This window comes from Dermacentor andersoni, chromosome 1 (genome assembly GCF_023375885.2).
Source record: "Dermacentor andersoni chromosome 1, qqDerAnde1_hic_scaffold, whole genome shotgun sequence".
Lineage (NCBI taxonomy): Eukaryota > Metazoa > Arthropoda > Arachnida > Ixodida > Ixodidae > Dermacentor > Dermacentor andersoni.
The window spans coordinates 15,976,093-16,002,783 of NC_092814.1; the positions used below are offsets into that span (position 1 = coordinate 15,976,093).

The 26,691-nt window shown below is 45.8% G+C and overlaps 1 protein-coding gene across 6 annotated transcripts in view; it reads right to left on the bottom strand.

Moving 5' to 3' along the window:
• Window positions 1-26,691, bottom strand: part of LOC126545894 (uncharacterized protein ZK1073.1) — a 362,662-nt gene that overhangs the window by 218,252 nt on the left and 117,719 nt on the right. For all 6 annotated transcript variants that reach the window (XM_050193938.3, XM_050193937.3, XM_050193935.3 and 3 more), the window contains one exon: window positions 1,361-1,411. In XM_050193938.3, coding sequence (XP_050049895.2) covers window positions 1,361-1,411 — 51 coding nt within the window. The remainder of the gene's footprint in view (window positions 1-1,360; window positions 1,412-26,691) is intronic.

Here is a 26,691-nt window from a genome sequence, read left to right on the forward strand (position 1 = left end):
CGTTTTGTTCGACGCCTTCGCACCATGCGTCGAGCTTGGCGGCAGGCCTCGCGCGACGGCGGCGGGTGACCGGCAAGCGGCCATCAGGGCTGTCGCTCGTTCAAAAGTGTTGGGCTGCACGCGGGACCGAATCCCGGTTACGGCGGCCGCATTTCGATGGGGACGAAAGATTTAGGGGCACGTTGAATAACCCCAGGTGGTCCACATTTTCCGAGTCCCCCACGGCGAGCCTCATAATGAGATCGTGGGTTTGGCTGCCCCATGACTGAATTCTTCGCCGCTCGAGCTGCTTAGTGACCGATCAAGGGCGCGCGTTAATTTCTTCTGCGGTCGTCCAGGAGCTGCCGAGTGAATGCAGCTCCAGCCCCGAACTGACGACGGAGCGCTCTCGGTGTCCCGGTGCACACAGCCCTTCGAACACGGTGCCTACTCTCGTGATGACATACTTTCGTGGCGGCTCTGCGTGTGCAAGTGGGACATCGCATACTTCAATATTGGCCGCTGAGTTCTCAATTGCGAAAGTTATTTATAATCAGATTTGACGGCTGGTGGCCTAACACAATACAGCGCGAGTGCTATGTCTCTAAAACACTATTACGACGAAAATGCCTTATAATTTAAACACGTGCGAAGCTTTGCTGCCTTTCTTTTGGCGAATGTGTGTCCATTATTTGTGGCGCTATAGGAACGCATATCGAAAGCAACCGGCGTTAAGCCTTCGCGGCTGCCGCCGATGTTCGTGCAAACGACCAAGTCGATGCGTACTCTACGGGGCCACTTTAAACACTACGCGAGTGTGATTTTGCAAATATATGCGTTGGGCTGCTTAGGGCAAAAAAATTGGACATAAGGGAGCATAGCGAACTAAAATTCATTCACTCTGTTTGTGGCGCACACATTCTAATCTCGAAAAAAAAAAAAACGCTCCCAAGGACAAGCTCAATTTGTTTGATTTTTCCTAGAAGGCTCGTCACTCAGTGCCGCTAATTCTGGACGGAGGTGGAGCGGTTGTCACTTACGCCTGGCAAAAAAGGCCAGATGATTGCAGGCCCAGAGATGATCACACGTTTTATTAAAATGAATATGGTGGAATGCGAGCCTTATAGAAAACACCAACAAAACGCTTTAGGTTACGACTGGCCTTCGACTTTACAGTATAAATGTAAAGCCTAGGCGGGAAAAGTAAAACGGTGAATGTGTTAAGTTTAATAATACCTTTACTGGCGCATAATTTTTTATGTGCAGTGTGTCTGCCAAGAGCAACGAATCTATGCAAACCAGCATTGCTTATAGTTCCCTAGTTTTTTTGTAAAATCGAAGGTATCAGAGAGCGCGCACGGTTCAATGAGGCAGTGCTCACCTGGACGTGAACGGTCAGCTTGCCACAGTTCTTTGTCATGACTTCCATTTTCTGAAAAGAACAAGAAAAAAATTCATGAGAGAAAGTAGCGCAAGCTTGAGCAGCGGAAGCTACAATCTTTCCACACGGGAAACGTTTCCAAAAGTTCAGCTGCCTCAAAGGAGTCGGAGCCTGACAAACACACAGTACAATTCCACTTTGTATGCTGCATCTACACAAGTACGGAAAATGTAGGCGCATAATTCATAGTATCACGGTTGGCGACGCGATTGCAAAAGATAACTTCATGTAATAAAACCTAATAGGTTATTACAGGGTTCCCCAGATGTCTTACATTGCGTATTTTAAGAAAGAAGGGTCACTCTACGCGAAGATAACCAAGTGCATCTTGTTCACAGTCGCGTATAGAGCAGCCGGCAGTGATTTCTTTGTTGGTGGAAAAAATTACTTAATTGCAGTTAGCTAATATTTTAATTACTACTCTGAATGAAAGTGCTGTCAATGAAAAATTTCTAGAAAATCGACATACAGTTAAAACTGGCATGTTTTCAAGCAGCTACTTAATCCCCCTATTTTTTCCCGGCTGATAAAGAAAGGCCGCGACAAATGAAAAATATCACGAGACTAGCCGTCGCATCAAAAAGGATTCTCAAGGTAACTGCCGAAATGCGCAATGCGTTTCGCACTGAATGAACATCGCCACCGTCGAAACCTGCGCGAGGCGTGCCCCGCAGCATCGCGCTTCTTTCGGGACACGCTGCGGCATCGCAGCAGTAATTTAAAAGAAATTGCTCATTGCAATTGATTGCTAAATTGAGTGGCATCAACAAAAACATTACTGGCTCTACTGAAGCGTGAAGAATATGCACTTTGTCATCTTCGCGTAGAATCGCCCGTCTTTTTTTAAAGAACGCAATGCATGATAGCTGGAACACCCTGTGTTTTGCTGTCACGTCAACAGTTTTATACGCGAATCAGGATTATGTAGTACAGCAGCTCACAGCCCACTGAGTCACTGCCGCTGTAGCATCATGTTCTCTGAGTGATCCATCCTCTTTGAAAGTTGCTTTTTGCAGCATTCTCTGTGTGGCCACATACGGCGAAAGGAGCAGGAGGACCGAAAGCGCCAGCCGGATGAGCGCCATGCGCGCGCAGCACGTTGCCCGTTTGGGTAGTGGAATTGTTTGGGCGTAAGGAGGTCGCACATCTCAATAACCTGAACGGATTCAGTGATTTTTATCTCTAATGGCACATGTGCAACTTTGACGGCCGCTTTCTCTCTCTTCTTCACTATGCTCCGTCATTGCTTTGTTATCACTTTTGGTTTTGTCAAAGTACTTTTGAGAATGGCCTTTCTTTGTTCTATTGATGGTAGATGAGTATATAAACGTTTTCTTTCCATGATGATAATAAAAACTGCGCAGCGATCTGTTTTGTTGCTTGCATAATCGGTGTCACACAGCGCAGCTTTGAATGCGTCATGCCGCGAAGGCCACGAGCGCCTGAAACCTCGCGACGACAGCGCGACTCGTTCTGCCCCCGTTCTTTTCGTCGTTGGCTCGCGCATGACACCAGCCTAGTAATCGGCCACAGCGGCATGTGAGAGAATGTAATCTACGGGCCACGGCCTCATTGGTTATTTGGGCAAAGTGGACCTCGCAACCATGCGCGCGTCCTTGCCCTGGGTGTGCACACGTTGAAGGTGTCCGGAAATGCACCTACAGTTTAATGGTGTTCGCCGCCACGGCTACGAGCGGGGCTTGTTTTGTGCAAAGAGCGTGCATGAAGGTTAAATACCCTTGAAAGGATGGGCACAACACGCGTCATGCGCGGATGTTGTCTGTCACTGCCATTTACTACAAAGTCTCAACGACGTGGCAATTACTCCTCGGTCTGTTTCTACACGAGAAGAAAGAGGGTTAACCGAGGGGCCTAACTTTTTATTAATCTTATCAGGAGAAGCAAACAAGGACACCCAGGAAAACAGGGGCAATTACTTGTACATACTAACTGAATTAAAGAAATAATAAATTAATGACAATGAACGGGAATGAAAAAATAACTCGACGGAGGTCGGTCCCACGCTTTCGCATTACGCGTGCGATGCTCGTCCTTGCCCCAAAACCTTATCAAGACATTAAGACCATACCAGACTACAAGAAGGCAGTTTCAAGTTATTAATATTAAACTATCAATAATAATTATGGGGTTTTACGTGCCAAAACCACTTTCTGATTATGAGGCACGCCGTAGTGGAGGGCTCCGGAAATTTCGACCACCTGGGGTTCTTTAACGTGCACCTCAATCTAAGTACACGGGTGTTTTCGCATTTCGCCCCCATCGAAATGCGGCCGCCGCGGCCGGGATTCGATCCCGCGACCTCGTGCTCAGCAGCCCAACACCATAGCCACTGAGCAACCACGGCGGGTTATTAAACTATCAATATTTCTTGATCTCTTCTATATAACTTTGGAGACCGCTCTGTACAGACTAACTGGGACATACATGTCTCAACTAAGGTTGACCGTTTAACAAAAAAAAAATACATTCCCTGTCGCGCCATTAATATCAGGATTGGGCACAGCGGCACCTCAACGAACATGTGGTCCTCAAGCCCTTCGTTTTCTTCTTCAGACAATACCGGGAATCCTGCTGGCGACCCAGAGCAAGCAGCACGTTTCGCAACTTCCCGAACAAACCATTGATGGAAGTGCAGGCACGGAATTCTGCGACGTTCCATGGGCTGGTCTGTTGGCCGACACACGGGAATATCAACTGGACAAGTATCATACCGTGATATCAGGCTACGTGACGTCATCAGCGCCTGACGCTTATAAAAAGAACAGCTTATAGGTTTCCAGCATTGGGAACGGCGGCACCGCAACTAACATGTGGTCCTCAAACCCCTTCGTTTTTCTTCTTCGGGTGAGACAATGTTTTGTAAAATGCTATCACAGTAATGACCCCTTTCTTGTGGTGCAGCCGTGCCCTCGGCCAATGTGTTTTATAGTTAGCCGTTGTTTCGCATTTTTAAAACTGCTATTGCTAGTGGATGGCGACATAGAGAGCAACCCTGGACCTGACACACAGGCGATCTTGGCACAGACTCGAAATGTTGCCTCTGATCTAAATACTATCAAAGAAGAGAACGCATGAATCCTTAACAGCTAGACATGCTAAGCTCAACGACCTTCCACTTCTAGAAGATAGGATAACTTCTGCTGAAGAAAAGGTATCGTTGCTGGAACACAGCGCCAATCGCATGGCTAGACAAATCGATGAACTTGAGAAAAGAAGCAGGCGGTCTAAGTTAATAGCATTTGGCATTACCGAGACCGAAAATGAGACTCGAGGCGGACATTGCCGGCAAAGTTCTCAGAGACACCCTCGGGGTGACAATATCGGGCATCGAAAGAATCCATCGTCTCGGTACAAAAAAGCCAAACAAAATAAGACCAGTAATATTCAAGCTTGTTGACTTCAGAGACAAATCCAAAATACTCAACAATTGTTCGAAACTAAAAGGCTCCAAGGTATATATCGGCGAAGACTTTTCAACGAGAGTACGGAACATAAAGAATATCTGGGTTAGCAGCAAGACAAATAGAGATAGACAAGAAAAGGTTACGCTCCACTATGACAAAATTAAAATCAAGGATCAGTTATTCACTTGGGATGAGGAGACGAACACCAGAGTAGCAGTCACAAAAAACTAAGCAAAGCACGCAACCACTCACCTACCAGACATATGAAAACTTTACCGTCAATAATATCAATGCCGGAAGTGTCGTAAACAAAGTGGTCGAACTGGAAGCATTTCTTCTTGAGCATAGTCCTGATGTCGGCACTATCAGCGAAACATGGCTCTCTCCTCTGATGTCAAACCGGGCTACGTAGTGCGACGCAGCGACAGGAGTACACGTGGCGATTTTCGTGAAGGACGGCACCCAGGCATCGACGGCGCTGAGGCACTTTGGTGTAAGAAGGCGAACTTATCTGCTGCGGTTGGAACCCTGTGTCGCGCACCTAACTCGGGAGTAGATGGGCTACAAGCTTTGACCGAATATATGCAAATTCATCTTAAAAACGCAAAACATTCTTACTGGAGGTTACAGTCTTCTTCACATAGACTGGAATTTCAATTGCAGTGGGCACACAGAAGTAGCCTCTGCAAAAACACTGCTCGAGATAGCATTCAACTTCGGTTTACGACAGATAATTCGATAACCCACTCGCATCACTTCCACAAGCTGCAGTATTCTGGATTTTATATTTTTAAGTGACAATGTCCTTTCAGAGAGTGCCACGTGGGAAGTATTGGACGGCGTATCAGGCCATAAAGCAACTAAATGTTCTATGTTATTGCGCTCACCAAAGCGTGAGGATGAGCTTTTCACGAATGTTTTAGACTGGTCAAATGCTGATGACGTCGCCACTATTGATTTTCTTGAAAACTGTTCAGTTTTTCTTCAGGATTACCAAAACGATACAGTTCGAGCCTTGTGGCTATGTTTATGAATATTGTTCAAAACTGTTTGACATCATTTGTACCCGTAAAGAAACAGAGTGCATAAAGAGAACCCGTGGTATACCCGTGATATAATTCACATGAAACGTAGGATTACAAGGCTAAGAAAAGCTAAAAATACGTCTGACGAATCTCACTTAACTGAACTCTCTAAACTCTCTAATTCTCTAAAAGCAAATATAAGAGCAGCTAAAGATAGATACCTTAATGTGACTTTAAATAACTTTATCAAGACGGCTACCCATAAATTCTGGCGATATTTGAACTCCCGAACTCATAAAGAAAACAACCTACCACACACTGAAGCTTTAAAGAAAGCGAAAATGTTGACTGACTATTTCAACTCTGTTTTTACCATTGATAATGGTGTTTTACCCCCAATAGGTATTGATGAAGGGACTAGAAGGGAACCAATGGGCGAGATAATTATTACGGAACCAGGGATCTTTTCACTGCTTCTTAACATCGATGAGAAAAAATCCAGTGGACGGCCAAATAACTTTCACTTATTTATAAAAATTTACGAACACTGGTGAATTAGCGCGTGAATGGAAAACCGCTAAGATTATACCGATTCATAAATCTGGAGATGCTACAAAGCCCTCTAACTATCGGCCGGTTTCTTCAAGCTGTACTGCTTGCAAAATATTTGAACATATCATACTTACACACAATATGCAGTTCGTCAACGACAACAAACTTTTATGTGAAAATCAACATGAGTTTAGAAAAGGCCGGTCGACGACAACGCAACTAAGAGAAACAATTCATGACCTCGCAACCTCCATCAATAACCGCGGAAAACAGACGTTATCTTTCTCGATCTATCAAAAGCCTTTGATCGGATATCGCACAATAAGTTATTCTGAAAACTTGATAACTTGTTTGGTAATTGCAAGGTCACAAAATGAATTAAAAATTACCTTTCAGACAGGACCCAGTATACTCACTGCAACGGCAACTCATCCGACCGCTCACCTGTTCTATCTGGAGTGCCACAAGGCATAGTACTAGCTCCTATTCTTTTCCTCATTTTTATAAATGAATTAGCTGAGAACTCGGATGTGACAGTCCGCATGTTCGCAGATGATTGCATAATATATAAAGAAGTCAACAATACTACAGACCAAGTTATTCTGAACAATGCACTTAGAAACGTTACGAACTGGTGAGGATCATGGCAGATGAATATTAATCTAGATAAATCTCTCTGTATGACAATATCAAGAAAAAAAGAAGGCTCTGACGTTCATCTATGTAATAGGTAAAGTACCGGTAAATGTCGTTGACCCTTACAAGTACCTCGGCCTAATTATTTCCACAGACTTAAAATGGGATATAGAGGTGTCAGATATTTCAGGTAAGGCCATTTCTGCTCTTTGCTCGCTAAAACGGTCACTCCGGACTGCTTCACCGAGCACAAAACTATTAGCATATACTTCATTAGTTCGCTCAATTCTTGTATATGGTATTTTAGGTTGGTTGCCGCACACGAAATGATGTATTGATAAATTAGAAGCAGTACAAAGGAAGGCAATTAGATTTGTGTACAACAAGTATCGACGCCGTGGTTCGCCTTCTGAACTCCTTGCGAGAGCAGGTCTTTTCGCAATAAACAAACGTGCAAAGATTCTTCGTCTCAAGTTCGTATTCTAGCTCTTAAATAATGAAGTAAACGGTAATAGCCGACGATTCCTATCGTTCTCAAAAATAAGGCCCACTAGAACAAAACATAGTAGACACTTGAAAAATTCCACAATTATACATTTAGGTTCTCATTTATCCCACGCACAATAACAGAATGGAATGCACTACCTGAACACGTCGTTGGAAGTAGTAGTTCAACTGATATGTTTGTCTCAAGATGAACCAATTATATTTATCTCCTGGCTTAGCTTGAAAAATTGAATGTATGTATCGGTGTTTTTCACGTCGGTAATTGTTCGTGGTAAGTTTTCTATTTTTAATATGTTTCATCATCATCATCATCATCATCATCATCATCAGCCTGGTTACGCTCACTGCAGGGCAAAGGCCTCTCCCATACTTCTCCAACTACACCGGTCATGTACTAATTGTGGCCATGTCGTCCCTGTAAACTTCTTAATCTCATCCGCCCACCTAACTTTCTGCCGCCCCCTGCTACGCTTCCCTTCCCTTGAAATCCAGTCCATAACCCTTAATCACCATCGGTTACATTCCCTTCTAATTACATGTCCTGCCCATGCCCATGTCTTTTTCTTGATTTCAACTAAGATGTCATGAACTCGCGTTTCTTCCCTCACCCAATCTGCTCTTTTCTTATCCCTTAACGTTACACCCATCATTCTTCTTTCCATAGCTGGTTGCGTCGTCCTCAATTTAAATAGAACCCTTTTCGTAAGCCTCCAGGTTTCTGCCCCGTACGTGAGCACTGGTAAGACCCAGCTGTTATACACTTTTCTCTTGAGGGATAATGGTAACCTGCTGTTCATGATCTGAGAATGCCTGCCAAACGCACCCCAGCCCATTCTTCTGATTATTTCAGTCTCATGATCCGGATCCGCGGTCACTACCTGTCCTAAGTAGATGTATTCCCTTACCACTTCCACTGCCTCGCTACCTATCGTAAACTGCTGTTCTCTACCGAGACTGTTAAACATTACTTTACATTCCTGCAGATTAATTTTAGACCCACCCTCGTGCTTTGCCTCTTAATATGTTTATAGTGCTATTAATACCTTTGTGTATACGAATTGCATACGTTGACATGACTTGCAGGCTCGCTGCATTGCACCGACTTTATTCTTTGTCCACAATATTTGGAACTGCTATAAACAGAAACTGTTAACGATGTTTGATACCACTTTCACAGTTGTATTTGTCTGCCCACCCTGCTACAGCCTTACATATAGGGCTAGGAGTATGTATTAAATAAATAAATAAAGAAGTACGCATAATCCGTGGTATAACTCTAACATCAAGCGTTTATATAATAGAAAAAACATGTTTTCCATTCGGCTAAACGTTCACGACTTGCGGTGGTCTGCCTTCAAATTGGCGTCACAAATAGATGTATCAGCAGTTGAAAACGGAAAGAAATATTTCTTATCTACTGTACTACAATCTATGCTGAAAAATACCGTCAGAAAATTTTGGCGCATCATTAATCCTTCATCTAATGACTCTTTGTCTTTAGTCGATTCATGAGCTGATAACCGTATACACTTCTGTAATGGCCGCAGGTTTTTTCCCCGCAATTTCAGGTGATAATCGGGGATGCGGCCATTACAGGAAGAAAATAAAATTTTTTTTTTCGTAAATATTTTCGGCGGTAAGTATTTACCATTCTAACTAACGTGCACCTTTTTTCGATAAAAGGTGAATTCAAATTTGCATGCAGGTTAGAATCGTAAATAATTCAAGTCAAAATGAAAAGCGAAGCCTATTTTTAGCAAAAAAAAAAAAAAGAAACTGAGTGCAAGGTAGCTACCCACAGTGCCATCGAACGGGCGGTTTTTTTTTTTTTTTCTGCCTTGGTCTGTGGTCACGATTTTCTAGTTTATCATACGTGTTTCATTTCTAATGCACGGAATTGAAGATGACTTTTTGTGGTGGGTGAACAGCGAAAAGGAGGCGCCGTCGGACTTCAATGGCGACCGACCACTAAGATTCAGCTGTGTGCGTGTCTCTGTGCCTTTGTATGTTCCACAAAATTGTTGTCAACACGCTACACGTCGACTCAGGTTTCGTTACGAGATGTGCGCGGCAGAATCGGCACCAAGTAGACATTTTGTAGTATTTTGGTGGTAATATATCTGCGCGTTACAATCTGGCGCGCTGTAGAATCATGCAAATACGGTACTTGCCTTTATTGAACTATGGTACTAGCTTTTACTAGCTCTGGCAATTCTTGGCTATTCCCGTAGCGCGTCCCCTACGGTTGGAATTAATGGTGGCGCCGCACAGATCAGCGACGGCAGCGTCTCGAAGGCAGCCAATAAATAATCCCGCAGGCTGTGCTTTTGCTACCTGGAGGCGCCGAAAACCCGCACGGCAGCCTTGTTTTGACACCTACTAAAAAAAAAAAACAAAGAAACAGAAGCTTCAAAGGAACTTTCGCACCACACAACAGATAACACGGCCAACCTTCTGAAAAATCAAGGGTGCGGTGTAAAAAAAAATATCGGGTAAAAATATATTTCAAAAGTTCTGGATGCGGCTTTTACACGGGTGCGGCCATAACACGAGTATATACGATAATGTTCCTGCAAACCGTTGTCAAGCATTCTGAATGATCATTTTGTTAGAAATTTCTCTCAGCTTTCAATCTTGCTTTACCTGTCATAACGCATTATAATTGCATAGCTATGCATGCCTCCAATTGCGTTGGAACACCTAGTGTAGATCTACTTATTGATGCTAGGAGAACAACGTTCTCCCGGTTGCGGCTATACTGATGCAAAGTTTTTAAACAACACCTGTGCCTTTATTTCGAGAATACTAACAAAACAGTCGCAGTATATCGCCCGAAAGGCGAAGCATCCATTGCGATGGCAAATTAGTGGAGAGTAGCGATAAGAAGTAAGGATAGTAGTTTTATCGGCCGTATGAACTTGTAAACATGGGCATACTAACTAAATTAACAAGCATGCTGTCAGGCGCGCACAAGTAAACATGAGCACATCTGACTCGATGACCGCAGAAACTCCCTGTCGTAACGCTGGAGTGATGAAGCGCGGCAGCAGCGAATTGACCTTTGTGCTGCGTCTCGTATCAACGCGAACAAAGCCGCGAAAACACAGCGCGCAGCCGGACTCCGTCCCCGTCGCACATGGCTTCCAAGACACAGTGACCCGGAGTAGAACGCCCCCCCCCCCCCCCCTCCCTACCTTCCCCCACGGATCCTTGCGCGCGACGGAAGACAGCGCGCTTCCTCCTCGCTTGCCTATACGAGATTAAGCCGCGATGACCGGCTCACGCCGGCACGCTTTCACTCGCACGTACAGCACACGGCGCGCGGCGACGATTTTATCGCCCTTGGGCTTTATACGGAACCTCACAGCGACGCCAACGGTTGGAATGCGCCTGCAGTGTCCATATAATTGCCATCGCAATAATATTCACCAACAATTGCGATACTCTCTAATGCGAAATTTGAGCGTAGCTCTATACGTGTTCTCATTTCGCGATATATTGGCTGGCGCGGAAAATCTGTCCCCTGCAGCAGGTTGCAAACGGAGCTAAGTGCGGCGCGACTACTTCGCTAATCTGGAGATCGCGAGAGCCAGCGCGTAGGCGACGTGATTCGCAGCAGCCGCCGCCGGCAGGCAGACGACGCGCGCTACTCTGGCGCCATCTCGTAGTCATTGTCGCCGCACTACGCTTTTCTTGTTACCCTTGCGCCATACTCCGCTTTCCTCATTGCGTCTTTCGATCCCCACTGCGCTACGCGTGTTCGCTCTTCTTTCGCTATGCTCGTTCGATCGGTTACGCCGACGCGGACGCTAGCCGCAGGAACGGGCGCCTAAGAGCTACGCTATCAAATTTTCCAGCGATCTCTCGTCACATCTAGCTTTCCTAACTAATTCAAAATCACTAAGGTAGTTCCTATCTATAAATTCTGCTGCAAAAGTCCTGAAATTACCGCCCAATTTAAATCCCAAGAATTTGCTGTAAGCTACTAGGTTATGCATATCATATTTAACATGATTATCATATTAATAACATGAGAACATTGCTAGAGTCAAATTCGTTTTTATAGCTCTTAGGCGTCCGTTCCTGAGGCGTGCGTCCACGTAACCGAGTGAACGAGCACAGCAAAAGATGAAAGAGCGAAGACGGAGCGGGTGATGAAAGACGCGATGAGGATATCGGAGGAGGAGGGTAAGGCGAAGGCATAGAGTTTCTCACTACATTACCTAGAGGGAAATCTGGCGCTGCTGCGCTGTGGTATGCATGGGAATGCTGGTATATTGTGAATTCGGATTGGCATCGTTCTCGGTGAGACAGGACTCCTTGAAGACGCGGTTGGCAAGCGCCGTTCTGTCTGTCATAATGAATAATTTTCTACTAAAACAACACGAGAAAAGCTGTTTTAGCTTTATTATTACGCAAAAACATGTTTGTGTTTAACTATGAGAACTTGTTATTACGTGTACGACTATATGTTACGTAAAAAGTATCAGCGGACCGCTAAAGTTGGAGGACAGACGACAAGGTTCGCGCTCGCTTTGAAACAGTTTGTCGTCTGTTCTTGCGTTCTTTTTCTCTTGGTCATGTATTGTAGGTCATTGTAGGTTAGTAAATACGTAATATGCGTGAATGGAAACATTTTATGGAGAATTTACTTTGAGAACGCGTTATTTGTGTAGACATATCCACGCTTTAGACGAAGCCTCTTACAACACCAGCCAACACCCTCTAGGTGTTATAGTGAGAAACTCTATGGGCGAAGGGGTGAGAAAAAAAGCGTAGTGCGGCGACAATGACTACGAGATGGCGCTAGATTAGCGCGCGTCGTCTGGGAGGCCTCTCGGCTGCTGAGGGTCTCGGCAACGCGCCACCAACGCGCTGGCTCTCGCGATCTCCCGATTAACGAAGCAGTGGCGCCACACTTAGCTCCGTTTGCAGCGTGCCGCACGAGAGAGATTGTCCTCGCCAGCCAATACATCACGAAACGAAAACACGTATATAACTGCCTCAAACTGCACATTAGGAAGTATCGTAATCGTCGGTGAACGTTTTTTTTTTACAGCGCAGCTCGGCGTCCGTTCCTGTGGCAAGCGTCGGCGTATCCGAGCGAACAAACACAACTGCGAAAGTTGAAAGAGCAACGTGGAGCGCAACAGCGGCGATAGGGAAGAGAACGCGAAGAGGAAATTGGATCAGGAGGGTGCAGCGGAACCATGAGGCGGAAAGCGGAACAGGAGGATATGGCGAAAGTGTGAGAAGCGTAGTGGCGCGCAAGACGTGTTTTGCGACGATAGCGATGAGATGGCGCCAGAGTACCACGCGTCGTCTGTCACTCCTTTATATCTTTCGGTCATTACTTTTCACCGGCTAACAAATGTTCAACGTTTTGCTTCGATGCACCACGCGCCTGTATGTATAACAACTTTCTCGAATGTTATTGATAGTTTTATCCGTTGGCTGTTGTCACCAAAGCTTTTACAGTTGAGCTGTATATATCTACCCCCCCCCCCCTACATTCTTCAATGTCCGTGCCTCAAAAACTCTCGCGCCCTCTTTGAGGAGGTGAGGCAAACGAGTGCGGCATGTGCTGACAGCTGGCATACTAAGAGGAAAGCTACGAAACGACCCAATACTGCATAACGCTGCCCTCTATGAGGAGGCGGAGCAAACCAGTAATGCATGTGCTGACATCTGGCGTAGGAAGAGGAAAGTGGCGGCGAGTAGCAGAGAAGGTCGCGCCCGAGAGGCTGCCCATAAACGGTGGGCTCGAGAGGAAGACGGGTGCCGCGAAGCGAAGAACGCGGCTTAGCGACGCAGGTACCACGTTCGTAAATTGGGCGAGCACAAGGGTGCGTATGCAAAATTTCAGAGTGACTTTATGGACAGACATTTGAGATTCAGTTGTGCGGTGTGCGATAGACTGTGGTTCGAGAACGATTTGATGGTCGGTGGTAATGTTCGAGACCTCGCGTGAATGTCATGAGGTTTTGACAGCTACCCCAGCTCCTGACGTAGCTAGCTGGTCGGTTTGGCTGCACCAAGGGAGCGCTAATGGCCTAGCGCGTGTCGATCATTTCATGGGACAGGTGGTTGCTCACAAGCCATCTGCTGCATTTCCGCGCCTGCGCAGAGAACCGAATAGGCAGTTCATATATTGCGTGCGATGGTATGGGGAGGTTGCGTATAATTGGCTTAAACTGCCGAAGAACAATGAAGAACAAGGCCCAATCTTTGCCACAGTATATTGCTAATTCAAACATCTAAACCGCTGCGCTCAAAAGCGCTAGGGCCGCTTTTGTTCATTATTTTCATAAATGACGTAGCAGAAACATAGGTGAAACTCAAGTTAAACTTAGAATGTATGCAGACGACTGCGTCATCTACAACACCATCTCTGATGCTCTTGATCAGGTTGTGCTGAATAATGTTTTTTCATTGTTTTGTAAGTGGAGTGAAACCTGGCAAATGTCTATTACCTTCAAAAAGACTAGCTATGACTTTTCAAACAAGAAACAGCCCCTTTCTTTTACTTATACTAATGACGGGGTCAGTCTAATACATGTTACGGAGTTTAAGTACCTCGGTGTAACTCTAATATCAAATTTAATATAGCGCCAGGAGGTTGAAATAATCTGCAATAAGGCTCGTCGAAACCTTTCGTATCTCCAACGGGTGTTAAGCAGCTCGACAAGAGAATGCGAACTGACTGTGTACAAAACTTTGGTCAGGCACATACTAGAATATGCATCGGTTGTTTCGCCACCTCACGTCATGCACGACATAGCTATATTAGAATCTGTCCAAAAAAGAAAAGCAATCAGGTTCATTTTTCGTCGCTATGACCAGCAATTCTCGCCTACTTCGCATGCGCGCATTTTAACGTTACAAACTGTCGAACATCGGCGCACTTGTGATCGTGTTATCCTTCTGCATAAGATAGCTCACACCGGCTTGAGTGTTCTGGCGCCCATATCTGTTGTAGCACGCTGTAATCGACGATCTGAGCCACTGAACATTGTGCCCTTCAGGTCGAACCTTGATTGTTTTAAGTTTTCTTTCTTTCCGCGGACGGTGGATATATGGAAAAAATTTGATGGGTCTCTGCGCAGACTCGGTACTGAGCATTTTGAAAAAGAATTACGTAATTATATATTCTGTTAAGGTTTTCTTCTATTCTGGTCAATTTTGTTGAATGTATCTTTAATTGTATTTTTTTTTCATTATTTGTACTCACTTCTGCTGTCTCAGAATCTGAGACAGCAGTATTTGTAAATAAATTAAAAAAAAACGCGTTAGGGAGTATCGTAATCGTTGTGAAATTTTTTTCCCTGCGCAACATGGTTTTCGAATATCGTACGCCCATGAAAACACAACTCACACCTTTTACCCATCGGCTACATCGTATTCTTGATCGATCATCATTAGCCGACTATATATTAAGGCGAAAGCCTTTCTAGGCTCATGGTGAAGTTTGTGTCAGCAGACCTGACCGCCAGAGTGTCTGCCGGAGCGTCAACACGCCATATGAAGAACGATTAAAGAATGGAAAAAGAATAATAGTGACAGTGAATGATAACGTTATAATAGAGGTTGGTAGACGTTAATGACTAGTAATGACTACTAATGACTTGTAATGAATACTAATGACTACGAAATTACCAATGTGTCTAACGACGGCTTCTAATGACCACTATTGATTACAAATGATTAAAAATGCTTACTAGTCAGGAGTAATGACTAATAATGACTGAAATTACTTGTAACGACTAGTAATGACTACGAAATGACCAATATGTCTAACGACAACTTGTAACGACTACAACTGATTAGAAATGACGAAAATACTTAGTAATGACCAGCAATGACTAATAATGACTGAAATGACTTGTAATGACTACTAATGACTACAAAATGACCAATATGTCTAACGACGGCTTGTAATGACCAAAATTCATTACAAATGAATAAAGATGCTTAGTAGTGAACAGTAATTACCAATAATGACTCTAATGACTTGTAATGACTAGTAATGACTATTAATGACCAATATGTCAATATGTCTGAAGAATGATGGGTGTAAGGTTAAGGGATAAGAAAAGAGCAGATTGGGTGAGGGGACAAAAGCGAGTTAATGACATTTTAGTTGAAATCAAGAAAAATCAATGCGCATGGGCAGGACATGTAATGAGGAGGGAAGATAACCGATGGTCATTAAGGGTTACGGACTGGATTCCAAGGGAAGGGAAGCGTAGCAGGGGGCGGCAGAAAGTTAGGTGGGCGGATGAGATTAAGAAGTTTGCAGGGACGACATGGCCACAATTAGTACATGACCGGGGTTGTTGGAGAAGTATGGGAGAGGCCTTTGCCCTGCAGTGGGCGTAACCAGGTTGATGATGATGATGTCTAACGAACGAATCGTAACGACTACAATTGATTACAAATGACTAAAATGCTTACTAATTAGGTGAATGATAAGAGGCGGAAGAGTAGGCTCTCGCCGTCCCCCTCTTACGAGAGATTTTAAGAGACCCAGTAATTTTTTAGACTTTTCCAAAGCAATTGATCAAGTGTGTCACAAGTTGCTCGTTCATAAACTGAACCGATTAAATATTGAGCGTAATCTATTAGGATGAATTAATAATTTTCTTATTAACCGATTTTAGTTCCCTAATAAAAATGGTCATAACTCTCTCGTCAGGGAAGCTAATTCAGGTGTTCCCCGAGGGATCTGTATTGGGTCCTCTCCTTTTTCTTATATACGACAATGACCGTCATTCTTCGGTAAACTCTAACATTCATCTTTTTGTTGGCGATTGTGTAGTTATCATGGCCACGGCGGCCGCGCTTCGATGGGGGCGAAATGCGAAAACACCCGTGTACTTAGATTTAGGTGCTCTTTAAAGAACCGCAGATGGCCCAAATGTCTGGAGTCCCCCCCCCCCCCCCCCCCCCCTATGGCGTGCCTCATATTTAGAATCGTGGTGTTGGAGCGTAAAAGCCCCTCATATAATTTTTTTTATTTGTGTAGGTTTTAACGAAATGTATTGCCAATATATTAAAATTGCGCAATTTCACGTTAATGTTATAACTGGTGTCTACAACCACACATGGAATTAAAGATTAGTAAATGTAAACTCACGCGTGTATCCCGTAGTTGTAGCCAGCCCCTGTGCCTACTACTCAAATAACAATTCGTTAGAATTTATCAACTCCAATACTTAGGTGTTCACATAGCATCCAACTTAACTTGGTCACTACATATTGATTAAATAATAAACGACGCTAACTGCATGTTAGGTTACCTTCGCCGCAACTTTTTCAGTGCGCCTGCTTCACTGTAACTTGTACTTTAAAAAACATTAGCACTGTTACGGATGAGATATATTTATTTACAAAATGATCGAGGGGGCATAGAGACGACATCGCAGGCAGTCGGGCACACCGCGCGCAGTTCTTCGGCTTCGCCGCGCAGCGTGACATCTTCCTCCGGTGCGGAAGAAGCTCGTCGAGCGAGTTAGGGATCCACATAATTGGTAGTTCTCGATCCGAGAACCCTATGATGGTAGTGCTTCAGGCGAGCCACACACGAACCACTTGAATTTTCCGCGACCGGCGATTATAGGCGGTCAGTTTTGCGACGACGTAGTTTACGTCACTTAATCGGCTGAGTATCACGAATGGACCACTGTACGTTTAGAGGAGCTTGCGATACAAGCCTTCCTTCCGTAGAGGTGTCCACAGTGACACATGATCGCCAGGAGCGAAAGTGACAGGCATAGGCCGGGCGTCATAGCATGCCCTGGTTGAAACTTGCGAAGACAGCGTTCTTAAGCGAAAGAGCCGACGCGCTTCTTCGGCCCGACACAATGTCTGCAGAATGGATGCGTCTTCGTTCAGTGGCTATGGCAAAATTGTGTCCAAGAACGTTTGGGGACTGCGAGCGTACAACAGATAGAAAGGCGCGTACCCGGTTACGTCGTGCTTGGCTGTATTGTATGCGTACGTGACAAAGGGCAGCACGCTATCCCAATTCCTGTGGTCAGCTGAGACGTACAGGCGCGGCCACTGTTACACGGAGCGGGTTGCCGCGCCAAGTATTTGCTACGCTAGATTGCACGCGCGCTTTGGAGGAGTACACAAACCCTCTAGCAGTGGCGTAGCCAGAAATTTCGTTCGGGGGGGGCTCACGTTGCAGGTGGGCCTCCTCCTTAAGAGGAAACATTAGGTCGGATGCTCCTATCCAAATACATGTAGAAGGGGAATTCGTTTTTCTCGGCAACCACTGCACCAAATTTGACGAGGTTTGTTGCATTTAAAACAAAAACCTAAATTCTAGTGACTGTACGTTTCGAATTTTCTATTTAGGTCGTCAATAATTTATTGAAAAGTGGCAAAAATCAAAAATTTTCAGAACACGAAACAATTAAGTTTACAACTCTGTAAATCAGCAATGAAAATTATATCACAATGCTGTGAATTGCACATCATAGTACATCTACAGCGGACAAAATTGATATGTTACACATGAGACTCAAAAAATTAAGTGTTATGAAAATACGGCTTTTGCAGAATCCTTGTACATAACATAACCGATTCACGTAAGATACAAATTGGCATATAGAATTTGTCCGCTTTGAATGGTGTAATGGATGCCGTTCACAGAACCGCGATATGTGTTCTTGATGCAGAGCTATTAATTTGTAAACTTCGTGCTCCTATTTTTTTTTTCGAACTTCGGAATTTTTAAAAACATTTTAAAGAGTTCAGGCCCTAAATCGAAATTCCGCTTCCAACAGACACTAGAATTTAACTTACTCTCCCAAATGCAACAAATTTCATTAAAAGCGATTCAGGAGTTATCTCAGAAAATCGTTTCTGCGTTTTACATGTATCTGTATAGGCCGCGTCGGAGTTGGGCCCGAGCTAAAGCTTCCTCTTAAACAATTTGCCTAGGGATCAAATACACGAATAATAACTGCATTGCCATTGCCAAAGACGCTGCAAACGAATTGTTGAACGCTAAGCACTGTCAATACAAGTAAACTATGTATTTTTTCATAAAAGAATAAGCTCGTATGTGCCAAACATTGTGCCCAACATAACTGATGTCAATGCTTCCATGTATTTTGTCTATTTAATAAGTAAAGAATATATAACACGAACTTTAGAACTACATCAGTTCGAAGCCAGCAAAGCAGTGCATGCCGCTGATATGAAACATGTAAAGGCCATGAAATGAACAAGTTGAGGACAAATATGTTAATGACACTTTGTCATTCAATATCCTTGTTTACATTCTTGTACCTATGCAACGGCCAGTGAAAAATCTCAATGACGCTGCCATTTGTTCCAATGTATTACGCAGCGGCCTCTGTCAGCGGTCGTGTATCGTGAGTAATTGCACCGAAATTATAGTCGCAATAAAGACCACGTATAAAAAGCAGGAGTTCTACAGAGTATAGGAGGGCGAGTCAAATGAAAGTGAGCCAATGCGAATATATAACAAACGGGGTACTTTAATTAAAAGTAGCCCCTATGAGCATTTAGACATTTGTCCCATTGAGTAAATAGTCGCGCAATTCCCGTCTCATAAAGCTCATTGGGTTGCTGCTTCAAAACGTCTGCAATTGACTTTCACGACATCGTACGAGTCGCAAGGTGACAGTCTGAGCTGTGTGGCGGACGTTGCAGCGTTTCCCGTTTGAACTTTGCCAGTTTTGTATTAACCACATCAGCGACGTGGGAACGGGCATTGTCGTGGAACAAGATGACCCCATTCCTCAATTTTCCACGTAGTTTGTTCTTGATTGCGACACGCAGCCGATCCGGCGTTTCACAATATCGGAATCAATTGATAGTCTCTAAAGATTTAGCAACTTATATCAGTAATGACCCCTGACGATCGAAAAATAAAAGTCAACAGAACCTTTCTGGCGGAAATGACTGCCTTTGCTTTCTTTGGGGGAGGTGAATTTGAATGTTTCCATTGTAAGCTTTGCCGTCGTGTTTCAGGCTCGTAGTCGTGACATGATGGTTCGTCTCCAATCACAATTGCAGACAAGAAATCGCCACCTTTATTGTGATACCGGATCAGATGAGTAAAGGCAGCGCCGATCTTCTCCTTATTCTGGCGGTGGTTCACAATCTTTCGCATCCATTGCGCACACAAGAGCCGATAACCGAGATGTTCATGAATTATGGCGTGAGCCAAACCGTGACTGATGTTCACACACTCTGCCAGTTCATCGATGCTTATCCTCCGTTCTTTTCTCATCAGCTCATCAACCTTTGCAATGTTGTTAGGGGTGCACGATGGCTTTGGTCCGGTCTGGGATCGCTTTTGCAACTTTCACGTCCTTCTTTGAACCGTTTGTTCCAACGCTTCACAGTGGCCAATAAAATGCAATGTTCCATGTACACGGCAGCCATAAGGCGCCTAATTTCTTTTTGGGAAATACCTTCAGCTGTCAAAAACCTGACGGCACCACGCTGCTCAACTTCTGGAGAGTCCATTACGGCACGCAACCATGTTCAACCTAGTGTATGAGAGCATTAAAGAACATTTATCCTCACACCTGCGTGTCACTTTTGTAAATGAGAGATGCCTCTGTGCTGTGCGCAGGCCTTGCAGATAATGAACAGAACCATAATTGCGCGGGGTGGGTAGGCTCACTTTTATTTGACTTGCCTTGGTACTTTAGAATTGCGAATATACAATGGAATATACAAATGCGAAAATACAGCTTGATAAAGGGCAAAAAAGTGCCACTGGAAACGAAGTTCACTGCACGTATATACAAAATCTCGCAACAAGACATTTAGACATACGTATAAGTAAGTCTCCAATAAATCTACGTATCTAAGAAAAAGTCACGGTATATAATGCGTCAAACAAGGCAAATAAACATGTTGCGCAATCACAGATTCCCACAATCCTAGATCCTGCCCCCATTCCATCCAATCCCCCCGATGTATCGCGCGCGACGGAAGGCGGCGCGCTTGCTCCCCACTTTTCTCCCTTGCGCACACAAGACTGAGCCACTATCGTCGGCGCCCCCACCCCCCACACGCTTTCACTCGCACATACAGCATGCGGCGCGGGGTCACGATGTTATTGCACTTGGACTTTATGCGGAATATGGGGGCGACGGCGACGGCAGGAATGCGCACAGAGTGTCCATATAATTGCTGTCGCAATAATATAATAAGAGTATCCGGCAGCTGAAGCGTCCCATGGCCTATTACTTTCCACAAAAGAAGTGACAAAATACCACTTTCACCATGCGACAATTCGCTGCACTACCACAACGCTTCTTTTTTCCTTTTGTGGAGCGGGGGCACCGTAATGAAGAAAAAAACGCAATGTATGTTGGTCACAATCGAATGCCTACTTTGGGCAACTAATATGGCTATTAAAGGAATTTCGAAGAAAACACGAGACGCTTGGTCCACCAAGAACCATGCGCATACTGATCGGTATCCTACACCGGCGAGACAAGACTTTCTGGAGAGGTTGCGCTCAAGCGAACGCGCTGCAATCCGTCGAGTCCCCACAGTGATGGCGGCTAGCGACCATTCTTTCTTTTTCTCGTCGGCTAGCTAGATAGCGTCCAAAGTTCTGTCAGGCGAAAATGCACTCGGCCAGAGAAAACCGAACGTGCACCGAAGTGCGCCGCGCGGTGGTCGGGGCAGCGCGAGAAAAACGCATGCGCACGTAGTTCCCACGCACGTAGTTGCCTTGGCTGGCTTTAGTGTCATCACTGGATGCTTTGGCGCAGGTGAAAAAAAAATTTTGATATTTTGTTTATGTGACATGACGGCACGAATGAACCACCACAACGCTTCGTCTCATCGGGACTCGCTGCGGGCTTTGTCAACTTGTCTGATAGCGTGTTGATTTGGCTTGTCTCGTTGTATGGCCCGATGTGCAACTTTGGAAAAGTCAATGCACCTTTGGCGTCAGATATTTATGGGAGCATTAAATTTACAAAGTTCCGCAATTGAAAATCGAAAGCACAACGTTTGGAAATGTCAATGCACCGTTCACAACAAAAGTTTACGAGAACTTAATACACATAAAGTTTCGGAATTGATATCCACGCGCTCCGTAAATTCCATGATAGAGTGTAGATTCCGCGGCCTCCGCGAGATGCCGCGGCGAGCCCGTTTGCCATGAAAACATCCTTGAAACTTTGTGCTCGGATGGGGCTGCTTGCCTTATGTGACTCCCGGTGCATGGGTGTTGCCCCGAAATTCAGCCCGAGTTCGCAATTTTCGCGGTGAAATGGCTTTTCGAGCGTGAAAAGGACGCTCTAGACAAAATCCAGAATGATTTCCGGCGCCGGGGGTTGCTTTTGTCGGCGATGCATGGACAGCACGAAAAAATTTCGGGGGGGGCCGAAGCCCCATAAGCCCCCCCCCCCCCCCCCCCCGCTGGCTACGCCCCTGCCCTCTAGCAATGGTGCGACAACAGGTATTATTCTAAATCAGTTATCAAAGCACGCAGGCATGCTGTACACCTAAAATTTTAACTGAGCCTTTCATTTTTAAAAGGTCCCTTTTGTTACGGAAGGCCGATTTTATAATTCGCTTGCTAAGAAAGTAAAAAAATCACACGACAAAACAAGGTATAATTATAAATCTATGCTTCAGATTTATTATATGGTAAATACGAAGAAGTCTATAGACCACGGCTGTAAATGAAGCTTAGTTGAAGCTCTCCTTCCTTTCGAGCACCATGGCTACAGTCTTTTGTACGAGAGCGCGTGTGGCGAAGTGGGAGGATTAACCGTATTAGACGACGCGCAGCTAACTCCGCCTCTGGCGCTGATTGCGCCGCAATAGTTCTCGCGGCGCCCGCTTGATGGTGCGAGGAGCGCGGCCACGCTAAAGCCCCTCGATTTTTCAAAAGTAGCGCCATTCTTAGATCTTTCCGCCACCGCGCTCACCCTGGCGCGTCCTCCTCCACGCTTCCTGTCACCCCAGCCTCCTCCGCTCCCCCATTGGCCAATCTGTGTCACGTGGCAGCGGGCGCCGCGCTTTTGTATGTTTTTTTCTTTCCAGCGCGAAGCAGGCGCCGCGCTTTTGTATATTTTTTCTTTCTAGCGCGCGCCGACCTCCATTGTTGGGCCTGCGCGACGAAAGTACGGCAGGCGGACTGACGGAGTGCGTTAGCGTAATAGAATGTGCAGGGCCGAGAACTTAATTGTGATGCCATGCTGCTGCGCCTTCGCTTGCCGCAACAGACACAGCGAGGGCAAAAAGCTTTGCTTTGCCGTCCGGCGGGCGCAACGCAAAAACAAGTGTGGATTGCAGGATCGGGCGGGCTGACTTCGATGAAGTGGCAAAGAACGCACGGCTTAGTGAAGTAAGGGCCACGGCTACTCACAACCTCTTATTTTGAGCCTAGTTCACGCCTTCCGCTTCGAAAAAGTGGGTGTTCATGCTCTGCGTGGTTTTTAGCGCGTTGTTTGACTTTCTTTTTTCGAATGTGCCCTCTTTGTTTCATGTAGTATCGTCTTGCGGTGAAAAGCACGCATCTGCAGCTGGCCTGTGACATAAAAGCGACTTTATTCAGGGTGTGTTTTGAGCTCCACCAGAAGTTAGCACATTCTCGACGCTATTGCAAGGCTCACTATGACTTACGATGCAGTCTTTTAGCTTCGAATGTACGCCCGCATGTATTGATTTGGTTTATGGTGATTAATGTTTTTAACGTTCCGAAGCGACTAAAGCTAGGATGGAGGTCGTAGTGGATGGCTCCGGATAACTTTATCTAGCTCGCCTGGGGAAGGTTTAACGTGCACTTTGATCGTAGAGTCGTACGTGGGCCGGTAAATTCCTCGTTGGCGTTTCATAATACTCGCGCGCTAGCGCTGCTTTAGAAGTTGGCGCCTCGGCGCGATTGTATTTCTTCAAAAAATTTTATTTACTGGTGTAACAACTTGTCATTATTTCGTATTATTGACGGCGCCTCCAGGGCACCAAAGCGGCAACGGGAACACCAAAGCTAGAACCAGCGCTGGATGGGGCTCGCCGAAGCCTGTGCATGCCAAGGGGGTATAAGATCGCGGACAGCCAATTTTGTATGCGAACACTCCCTGCGACGCCTGCATTAGTGTAATGTTACGTGCTCTTCAGAGGCCTCCGTTAGCCATTACATGTGCCCTCCTGGAGCAGTACTTGTAAAAAAAAAAAAACAATATATCGTCACGATTACCAAAGCACCCCGCACTGAAAAAACGGCCCTGTTGCCAGGCATTGCTGACCGCACACAGCCGGAATCTCTCACGCGCCGACCGAACAAAAGTGTCCTGCAGGTACGTGAATGAACCTACGAAACCACGTACACATACTTTCACGCTGTCAACACTTGAAACTTTGGTAATTACGCGCGTGTTTGAGTACACCGCGTGCTTGCGTCGTGTTTCAGCAACACGAACTCTCAACGTCGCGCGCTTTACGCCTTAAATACGCCTTGAATAATGGTCATTTTCTCTATTTCTTCCGCAATTCCAACACGAAATTCTAAAGGCCAGTTACCGACTGACGAAGAAAGATCTCGATTGAAAAAACTGCTCCGCAGGGCTCGAACGAACTTTTCTGCGGATTTTGTCCCGTAGCGTGTTAGCCGTCGTCTGCTACGGCAGGCCCACCACCGGCGGCGCCACCGCCGAGGCCGCGCCGAGCGGAGGAGGAGGGAAGCGAATGGCGCTACTTTGGGAGATTGAGGGGCTTTAGGCCACGCGCGCCACGTTACCTCTTACAGTGGCCGCGCCTGTACAGTAACATGTTGGTAAGCGTACGATTCGTGCGTTCGGTGAGGCCATTTCTTCGTGGGTGGTACGGCGTTGAATGGTGAAAAGTGGAACCGCAAAGGCGCAGCAGTTCTTCAACAACGTCGGTGGTAAATTGCCGTGCACGGTCACTTAAAACAACACGTGAGTGATGTGACGCAGGATGACAGAATGAAGCAGAAAGTACGACACATCGGCGGCGGTAGCAGACGTAAGTGCCGCAGTCTCAGTATAGCGAGTCAAGTACGCGACGCACACAATAATCCAGCGACAGCCGGTAGGGCTCATGGGAAGGGGGCCGAGCAAATCAATACCAACTTTTTCAAATGGTAAGGTAAGCCTGCAGAAGGTGCCGCCGGCTTCTTATGACACTGACAACCTGGGCCACTTGCAATGTACTGTCTTGTGCTCTTCCATAGCTTCGGCCAATAAAAGCGCTGGCGTAATCGATGAAGCGTGCGCGCAAAGCCAAGGTGCCCCGATGTGATGTCATCATGCATGGCGCGAAGAATAGCAGTACGCAGACGTTCGGGAACGACTAGGAACAAGGAAGCGCCATAAAGTAACATAGTAAATGACAAGAGTGGACACTCGAGCCGTTTCGCGGCCGAGCCATAGAGTAACATGGTAAACGTAAAGAGTGGATACTCCCATATATAGGCGCATGCGATCGACTTTAAAAAAATTTCAGAGTACCGCATTCGTTTTCCCCGCGCCGCCGACGCGTTAACCGTACCACGTGACTTTGGGGTGCCATATACGTTCCTAGCGCCGGGCGGGCCGGCTGAGTTATAGCGCAGGCAGCGCAGGTTCCCTACGTTTTTTTTTTTTTTTTTATGTCCCGATTGTCGCGCTCGCGTTTGACTGCAAGGAAATCATGCCTGGCTGCTGCGCCTTCGGATGCAGCAACCGAACTGACCCTAGATTCCGACCAGGCAAAATGACCAAGGGCGTCGTTCTGCGTGGTTACACAGAATCGGCAGGGAGAACTTCAAGCCTACAAAAAACACGCGCGTGTGCGCGGTATAAGTACACCTTGCTTGTGCTTTTCGGCCCTGTTTTAGAAGATATTTAAGCAAAGTGCACGCGGTGTTAGCGATGCTACGAAAATAGGAGTTCATTGCAGGGATCGTTCGCGTCTTGCGCGCTTGACGCGGGTACACGTGTACGCGTTTGTTGCTCAGCACACGTGGTTATTCCGTGCTCGTGGCACGCGAAGGCAGACTTGTCGCGCGAGAATTCCGCGTCCCCATGTGCACCAGGTACTCGCATGATTTCTCCGCGCACGTGAGCGCGCTCTCGCCTCGAGTCACTCGACCCACATGGCGCTTGTTTTTCGCAGATCGTGACGATCGCAGTCAATAAAAACATGGTCAATGCGAGGCCCATGATACTTCCTTTTTTCCACTTATCCTTTGCTCATTTATACATACGCATTTCGAGCTTGAAACCAATGGCCAGGTGATATTGACAACACATGCTTTAAATTTTGAGCTTGTAAGCCGAGCACATGCAATGAACTGAAGTCCGCATACATATTATGTTTTACGTTAAAATGCTACGGTGCATACCCAAATAATGTTGTGCTCGATGCATAACAAGAAATACAAAACAACAGAACACCCAGTACCTTTAGTTTGACTCTGTCACTATGCATGTTACATAAGCCGCTCTAAAAGCACAAGAATTTTATACATCGCCTATGTAACTTAGAAAAAAAAAGTACTGCGTAACCAGCGGGCGTTCCTGCTTTTTTTTTTTTTTTTACACAGGCAGCAAATTTTGGCAGTCTAAGAAAAGAGTTGAGAAGAGTAGCCGCTCATGCACGCACTAGACAGCCGCGTTCATAAATCGCAATGTAGCAAACTCTCGCTCATTATCAGTGTACAGAAGCACACATACGTAGCTGTAATCACGCAAATGTCTCATATTGGCCTTCCACAAGATTTAGTGCGCAAAATGGTCATCGAAGTTGGTTTTTACGCCTGCTGTACACAGATCGTCTTATGCGATCACGGTCAAACACCGGTGCGCACACGGAAGTCGCAGTGTGTCGTGCGTATACGGCGGACGAAGTCGCCCGGCAGAATCGAGAACGCGCGATATTCAAAAAAAAAAATTAATTATGGGGTTTTACGTGCCAAAACCACTTTCTGATTATGAGGCACGCCGTAGTGGGAGACTCCGGAAATTTCGACCACCTGGGGTTCTTTAACGTGCACCTAAATCTAAGTACACGGGTGTTTTCGCATTTCGCCCCCATCGAAATGCGGCCGCCGTGGCCGGGATTCGATCCCGCGACCTCGTGCTCAGCAGCCTAACACCATAGCCAC